Source organism: Agrilus planipennis, unplaced genomic scaffold (assembly GCF_000699045.2).
Source record: "Agrilus planipennis isolate EAB-ADULT unplaced genomic scaffold, Apla_2.0 scaffold122, whole genome shotgun sequence".
NCBI classification, from domain to species: Eukaryota; Metazoa; Arthropoda; class Insecta; order Coleoptera; family Buprestidae; genus Agrilus; species Agrilus planipennis.
This window is the reverse complement of record NW_020438884.1, coordinates 230,032-238,722: the sequence shown is the minus strand read 5'-3', so window position 1 is coordinate 238,722 and position 8,691 is coordinate 230,032. Positions and strand designations below refer to the sequence as shown.

At 32.5% G+C, this 8,691-nt stretch overlaps 1 protein-coding gene across 3 annotated transcripts in view; it reads right to left on the bottom strand.

Moving 5' to 3' along the window:
• The window catches only part of LOC108736372 (cleavage and polyadenylation specificity factor subunit CG7185), a 10,912-nt gene extending 4,668 nt beyond the window's left edge, over positions 1-6,244 (bottom strand). For 2 of the 3 annotated variants that reach the window (XM_018468774.2, XM_018468772.2), the window contains exons 1-7: positions 6,149-6,244; positions 5,695-5,916; positions 4,126-4,719; positions 4,046-4,063; positions 2,843-3,152; positions 1,851-2,367; positions 1,523-1,699 (exon numbers count right to left, since the gene is read on the bottom strand). In XM_018468774.2, coding sequence (XP_018324276.1) covers positions 1,523-1,699; positions 1,851-2,367; positions 2,843-3,152; positions 4,046-4,063; positions 4,126-4,719; positions 5,695-5,916; positions 6,149-6,205 — 1,895 coding nt within the window. In that variant the 5' untranslated portion in view covers positions 6,206-6,244. The remainder of the gene's footprint in view (positions 1-1,522; positions 1,700-1,850; positions 2,368-2,842; positions 3,153-4,045; positions 4,064-4,125; positions 4,720-5,694; positions 5,917-6,148) is intronic. The other variant, XM_018468773.2, reaches the window with a different exon arrangement.
• Positions 6,245-8,691: the final 2,447 nt, after the last annotated feature.

The following is an 8,691-nucleotide window of genomic DNA, read 5'->3' as shown; positions in this document are numbered from 1 at the left end:
GTTTTCCATAAAAATTTTTGCTTGATTCAACACTAATCTCATGCTTCATTTTAAATAAAATGTAAATAATCCAAAATACTTCAATATTTAATATCTATCTATCAGATGTTAACATTACAGGTTACAGTGACTCAGCACCCCCATGGTAAATTTAATTTTGCTTGTGGAGTTACCAAAATTAAATTAAAAAATTAAAACGAATGTAATGCCTACTTCAAATGCGAAAATGTAACATCATGGTAACATGTTTACATTGATTTGATATTAAATTGTTATTAGTCATTTCTTACAAAAAATTATTAAAATACATTTATTAATCACCTTAACATGTTAAACAACAGCCTGTTAACAGGTACTGAATTGTGTACTAATAACAATTTCTGTGCATTCCTTTTTTTTTTAAATTATTTATTCCCAAAAATCGGCAAAATATTACATTAATAGAATGCGAATTTGTAGAGCAAACAATATCTAGCATATCGAATGATACGAAGTTTTGGTTTATTTTAAATCAAATTCATATTTTGCTTTTGAATATATGCCTATTACGACACTTCCTTGATACAACCAATTTACATGTGAATACTTTCAATGATTACCTTTGCTTCTTTATATCTTTGAAATGAATTTTAAGAGTTATCTCTTGCTATTTTGTTTAAATTAAATATAATTTTAAAATTATAAATTGACTATCACTATTATAAAATTACGAATGATATATTTTGATGTAACTTGTGAAAATGTAATAAAAAAAATGGTTTATAAATATCCAAGAAATACCTTTGGAAAATTAAAATCAATGCTTATTTAAATAATCAAATAATTTAATAAAATTTTAAATCAAAAATAAAATTAAAACGTATCTGATCATACATTTTTTAATAATGAATTTTTAAAAAAATATGGTGTAATTTATATTGTAGTATATCATTTAATTTTTCTAAATGTATAATAATTACTAATAATGACTCGTTATCCAAGGTAAATGAAAATAAATGTTTAAAACTTTCAGACCCCATTTTACAATATTTGTAAACTCAATCAGTTCATTAGGGTGTAATTAGTAACAAAAACAAACAGGAGGATAATGACAAGTATTACAAATAGAACAAAGGACAAATAGTAATTTCACATCAAAGAGCATTCAAAGCACTTTATACAAATAAGAAAAAAAGGTAACATTTTAAAGTTGTATACTTTAATACAATAATAAACAATGGCAATTTTACACCTTCAAACATAAGGTGTTCGTGAAGATTTTATTCGTAGTATTAATGCTTTATAAAAATTCGTTTTACCTAAAAAGTCGGCTAAACCTACAATGTATGACAATAGAAGTAAGTAAATGAAATGTTTTCCATTGTTAAATAATTTAATTAAGCCCTACAAAATCAAATGCCCTATTTAATCAAAGAAAAATTAATTCAATCGGTTCCATCATGAACACCTTATATTCAGTGTAAAAAGTAAGTTTTTGAAAATTAAAATAATCACAGCCAGTTATAAAAATTATGGTACTTACGAATCTTCGGCGTCCCTGTCTCTGTAATCTCTTTCTCTTTCACGTTCACGTTCCCTCTCGCCTCTACTGCGAGATCTATCTCTTTCCCTATCCCGTTCCCTGTAGTCAGAATAATATCGATCACGTTCACGATCTCTATCACGATCACGATCTCTATCTCTACTTCTTTCCCTATACCTAGAAAAAATATATACAATTGCATTAGATAACAATGATAGTAATCTATTATTGAAACTACAGTTCATATTAAGCTTTGTTAACGGAGAATATAAAATATCTTACAATGAGGTAAAACTAATTTTAACAAAATCTTCTAATAATTACTCACCTTGAAGATGACCTGTCGCGTCTTCCTCTCCTGTGGGTTCTTTCTCTGGACCTTGACCGGTCCCTGCGTCCCGAACTGTAACTCTTATCTTCGACCCCTCTTAATGTGTCTTGCAACGAACTTATCAATATCTTGCATCGATCGTCAGCCGCAACCTTTGACTGTTTGATTAACGAGATGGCCGTAACAAGCGTTTCTATCGCGCTCGCATACTCTCCAGCAGCCGCATCTGATACCGCCCGTGCTATCGCCGAACTCGATACAGTTCGGTTGCGCGACATTATGTCTTCGAACTCCTGCTCACTTAATTGAGCTATGTCTGGCCGATGATCCGGAGCCACAGAACCGGGACCTCCATACTGAGATTGGGGCACACCTGACGGCGGACCATAACTATGCGGAGGTCCGTGGGGAGGTACCTGGTTGGGACCCATAGGAGGACCGTGCGGTGGACCATGAGGAGGACCTTGTGGTGGTCCGTGATGTGGCGGCATACCCCCTGGACCTGGTTGCATACCTGTACGGATATTAAATTAGTAAATCCATTCTACTGCAATTTAAGTAAAAACAGGTTAAAATGAATAGTAAAATATACCATAAAAGTGCTTTATTTACCTACTAAAAGCAACCATGTTGTTACTATAATCACTGCCTTATTTCGGTTAAAAAGATGTCAAACAATAATTATCAATGTTAGGGATAAAAATTACATTTAATATGAATTATCAAAATCAATGTGGTTAACTAAGTAAAAAGTGGGGCTTCCCTTTATCATTTTACTGTTTGTAATAAAATATAAAGCTGCAAGTCCGGCGCTGCGCAAACCCACGTCAAAATTCTGTTTTACACTATTAAAAAAGTAGAACTAACCACAAAGCAGACAAACCTGCCCGACTACACATTGTACGTCTCTGGTTATTTTTCACATGGACTAAAAACAATTCAAATGTCCATGTTGAATTTATGTCTAATGAAATTAACTATTGACTTACCAGGATGTTGCATCTGTGGTGGGGGTCCGCCTTGTTGGAAGAATGCGGGATTCACGTGGGGAGCAGGTGGTCCCTGAGGCGGTCCTTGTTGCGGTACTCCTGGTGGGCCACTCATAGGTGGAGGACCTCTGGGTGCCATATTAGGTGGTCCCTGCATTGGTGGGCCTTGAGGAGGAAATCCCTGTTGCATGGGCGGTCGATTCCAATCAGGTCTCGGACCACCACCTTGAGGAGGAGGTCCTTGATTGGGCGGACCACGAGGTGGACCTTGTTGCTGAGGAGGTCCTTGAAATTGTTGCTGAAACAAGTCCTCGATGGGCATTTCAAAATCATTCAAATATTTAATTTTTTTGAGGTAAAAGATGGTACATTTTCATTAAATTAAATGTTTCATTGAAAGGTTTATTTTTATTTTTAAAAGTTTAAAATCTAAATATGCAGCAAGTACTCACACCACTGGGAGACTAATCTTCAACGGGACAATTTTGTCGTTTTAAAATATTTTACATTTTATGACACTTCAATGAATATTTAATAAGACTCGATAATGTTTTGAATATGTCCACTTATTTTCGATCAGTTTTGAAATAAACAAGAAATTAATGATCATTAAATTTAAAACATTTAAGGGGAATATTTTATTAATGAAATCTAATTTTTGCAAATTTAATCCTATTTAACTAAAATACTGAAAATTTAAAGTATAGCAAAATAAAAGAAATAAACTTTTGTTATAAGATAAATTGAGTACTAAAAATGAATGTAAAGATCAAAATTAGTAAGTCAAGTAGGTACCTACTTCTAATAATAGTTTATCCATAACATACCTTAGTCTTTCCTTACTTCCATTTATTGCACACATTCAATACTTTCCCTTTGGCATTTGTAAATCTGACTACATAATTTCCGAGTCTTAAACTTTTTTTGTAAATATTTAACAAATTAATGCACCATTCCTAAATTAAATACATTAATAACGTAACTACAACTTTTTTCTGATCAAAACATTAAAGATTTTTTCAATAATTAAGTTACCCATTTAAATTTACAATTATTTAATATTACTGTTACTGATGATATTGAAAATGTATACCAGTGACCAGAAGAAATGCTTTCAATTCGTATAAATCTTTGAACCCATCAAACTTAACTACGAATAAGTGTACCTAGCAAAGGGACATAGCGTGCAAAAAAAGCCAATACCTCAAGATACATGCCGTCCTAAAAAAATCAAACGTGCATTAGACCATTTGATTGTAAGATTATAAACAATTAAAATTTACCATCGGTGGTCGAGGTGGCCCTTGCATTCCAGGAGGTGGAGCACCTGGTCTCATCTGTGCAGGATTTGGTCCTGGACCAGGCATAGGTCCATTCGGCCGCGGACCATTCCACTGTGGATTCTGAAATCTTGGGGGTCCTTGGTTCATTTGTCCCGGAGGACCGTTAAAACCCGGTGGAGGACCTTGCATCCTCGGACCTTGAGGTCCTTGCATACCCGGATGGGGTAAGGGACCTCTCATGGGTGAACCCATAGGCATACGAGGGAAATTTTGTGAAGGAATGTTTTGATTTGATTGCCCCGGGTGTTGACCTCTGGGACCTGAAGAGTTCGGTGGCGAAGGACGCGTTTTCGACTGACTTTCGAAAGTACTTAATGCTTGTTTCGTGGGATACGTTACAACTGGATTTTGACCGTTTATCTCTTTTTTCGGCAAACGTTCCATACATAATCGAACACTCGCTTCCGAACCCATTGAAATAACGCAAAAACCTTTGGATTGTCCGTTCGCGCGATGCTCAAAAAATTTTACTTCGTGAAAATCGTTCACGCCAATGTCACGAACAGCATCGGCTATGTTTTGATCAGTCGTCCACTAAAAAAGCACAACACTTCAACTTTCTAATAAAAAATTTACACAATAAATTCTAAGTAGGTAGGTACATTATCAAAGAAAGGTACATTGTCAAAGAATTGGTGGACACAAATATATTATATCTAAAAAATTTAGATATGTGACAGAACCTTACTAATGTAAATCCTAAAAGTAACCAGACACGTTAACAAATTTAATTTTTAATCACACTAATATCAGCATTTTACTTAATACTTTTAACACAAAATACCAAATGCACATATTTAGAACAAAAACATTCGTTTATTTTAAACATTTCTACATGTACCTACAGATTAAATTAAATTGTATTTCTTGGAAATAAAGAAATGAAAAATTAAAACAAAAAAAATGAATTATAAAATTCTATAAAGTGGAGGCATTGAAATCAGATAAATGGATTATAAAACTTTGTATTAAATTAAAGTCGTGTAAAAAATAATAAAAATTATTTTTTAATTTATCAAAATCATGTAAAAACAAAATGTTAGCATTTTATTCTTATTCATTTGGGCAACTGTTTCAATTAACAAAGCTCTACCCCTAAAGTTGTTTTGTAAACATGTAATTTACTGCATTATGTGTAATATTAGTTAGTTAATTATAATATCATTAAAAAACATAAAACATTAAAATAGATATTTCATTTGATGAAAATGCCTTCAAACTATAAATATACAGGTAAATTTGTTTTCAGTATTTAAATAAAATACAGAAAATTTGAATAAAATTAATCTGTGTGTACTACACACTTTATGGTTACCCATATTTATTAATTAATGAATTAATGGCTGACATTTAACCAAATGTTTAAGACAAAAGTATGGTTATATTACACTGTGATTAACAAAAGTATAATTACTTTAAGCAAACAGTCCACACTTGTATCATTAAAATTCAAAATAAATAATCACAATTGTTATAAAACTTCTTTTAAACAAAGATAATAAAACTTACCCAAGTCAAATTTCCAACATACAATTGATGTCTACGACCAATTGTAGTAGGTGTTATATTATTCCCCTGGGTTTGATAAGTTGTTGTACCATTTGTTTCTTCATTATTTGTATCAGCATTCGAATTATGATTTGTTTCAGCGTTATCTCCACCACCGCCTCCTGTAGCAGGGGTTGAAATGACATCATCGTACAAATCGACATTTTCACCAACGAAATCGTCCTAAAATATTAATAAAATCGGTAATATAAAGATTGTACTTTTTCAGAATTATTAAATAAAGGAGCAAAAACAAACCACAAAAAATAAAATGCCGGTCAAACATTTCCTAAAATTCTAAGAAACTGATAACAAATAAACCTAGGAGAAATACTAAATATTAAAAGTGTTATTATTGTTATCAGCAATTTTAAATCATTCCTTTTAATGTAATTTCACTTTTATTATATATTACCTGTGCAAAATCTTGATCTATATCGTCAGCATACAAATCTATGTCGTTCTCCGCCATCTTTGCAGCACAAAAACGAGTATTATTATTATTATTTGTAATTGCAAAGAGGTGAAATATTTTGTATTCAGCAATGATGCCAAGTTAGAAAATTTTATGGGCTAATTTTGCAACGATGATATCTAGTGATGCTTAAATTCCATAAAAGTAAATCCACTGACTTTGATGTTGTAGCGATGTAATATTATGCCAAAATTATACAGTTCATAATAATTATTTTTCACAATGGTTTTTAAATTAAGATGGCACTTAGTAAATTTTAAAACTTTGGCAACCTCGTCACAATTAGAGTTTACAGTTTTGACAGCAATTATTTGAATGTATAACAGATGTCACCACGTTGTTTATTTTTAATATTAATTAGGGAATATTTAAAATTTAAACCTAAAATTCCGTAAAATTATAGTTAAATTAATATTTTGTGTTCTTAAGAAAATTGATTTTGGTGGCCTTTATTTAGTGAAAGTTTTTGTCTAATGTGCCATTTAATAATAATATTAAAAATAAATTCAACCTGATCTATCGATATTTTTTATGAAAACGAACTTTTTTTATTAATTGATTGATTATGCTTTTAAGGTCATTTTCATTAAACTTTTCAATTATCTGCCACCATACATAACNGTATTTTTTTCTCCCTACTTAGGAACTGATTTTTTAATATTTATGACATATAAAAAATTACTACACAGGTTAGGCAGAAAATAGTGCTGCTGAAAGCTCTAATGTGGTCAGACGTATGTAATTAACTGTGCGGTCAAAAATAAAAAAAAATACCTTTCGATGCATTGGCCATTAAGGCAACGAAACTGTCTTACGTACATACGATGTAAATCAATCTATAAAATAAAAAATGCTTACATTATATAAATATATTATACTAGGCACGTTGCGGTATCGTGTATAAACTAAACATTACCTAAAAATACGATTAAATTAATGTGTGGGTGAAGGAACAGGTGAAGGTGGTGGAGGTAAGGGACTAAAGTAAGTAGATGAACGAGAACTTGGAGAAGGGGGACAACTTTCACTTTGGCAATGAGATCGCGGCGTGGGTGGGGGAGGAAACGGACCCGCATCATACCGACTGCGCATTGGATAGTTGTAATCACTTTCGTCACACACATCAGTAGAGCACGGAGTGGGAGGAGGGGGTTGATTAATTACGCGGTAGTGACGGTAAGGGCGGTAACGTGATGACGGACTGCTCCCCCTTGTGGAGGCAGCTGTGGTGGCCGGACTAGGGGGCGGATTAAGTGTTTCGCGTGGATAACATAACAAACTCGATCCGTTTGTACTACTCGAAGCACCAGTTATATGATTGCGGTCGTAACTGGAGCTGTGGCTTCCGTTGAGCATAGACATGTGAACTACGTCAGGAATACCAGAAGGAAAAGCTGTAAAGACGGTAAAAATCTCAAGTAATTTTCCGAATGAATTAAAGAATACGGTATGGATTTTTTTAAAGAAAATAATACTCAATGAAACCTCAACACTGAAAAATTAGTGATAAAATTGCGAATTTCTTAAAAATTGCTACCTTAAATCTAGTTTTAATCAAATGTAAAGTTTAGGCAAAATTCACCAAAATCATTCTTTTTAATAATTATAATTTAGGAAATATAACTAAAAGATATCAATATATTGTGTAGATACGCATAAAATTTCACCAAAACAGATACATGGGTTCGATAAGTAATAATTTAACACACCATTAAGTTTTTTTTGGTTTTCGTATTATTACGAAATTTGTAAGAACCTAGCAACCATATGTACCGTTTTCCCTTAGGAAAACCCACATTAACCCTAAATTTTTAGATATATTTTCAAAAATAAAGGGCAAGCATTAAAAACGTCCTAACAATATNTAAAAGATATCAATATATTGTGTAGATACGCATAAAATTTCACCAAAACAGATACATGGGTTCGATAAGTAATAATTTAACACACCATTAAGTTTTTTTTGGTTTTCGTATTATTACGAAATTTGTAAGAACCTAGCAACCATATGTACCGTTTTCCCTTAGGAAAACCCACATTAACCCTAAATTTTTAGATATATTTTCAAAAATAAAGGGCAAGCATTAAAAACGTCCTAACAATATAAAAGAAAATTATTATTAAATTCCTTGCAAGTTACAACTACACCATGCCCCACTGAACTGTAAAATATTTACGATAATAAAAAATGATTTACCTTTACGTATCTTATTATGCATTTTAATTTGAGTCCTTAACTGTTGCGGATTTAAAAGATCCTCTGACTGATCGTTCAAAGGGCCTTCGCTACTTGCACATCTTTTTCTTAAGTAGAAGAATATCACTGAAAAACCAACGACTACTGACACCACGGTGAATATGACGATGATAGTAATGTTGGCACCTCCCCTAATGCCCGTATAACCCTTTGCTTCCGCACAAACAAACTTGCGTTCGTCTGCGCCATCTGCACAATGTTCCATGCCATCACAAAGCTGCGATAC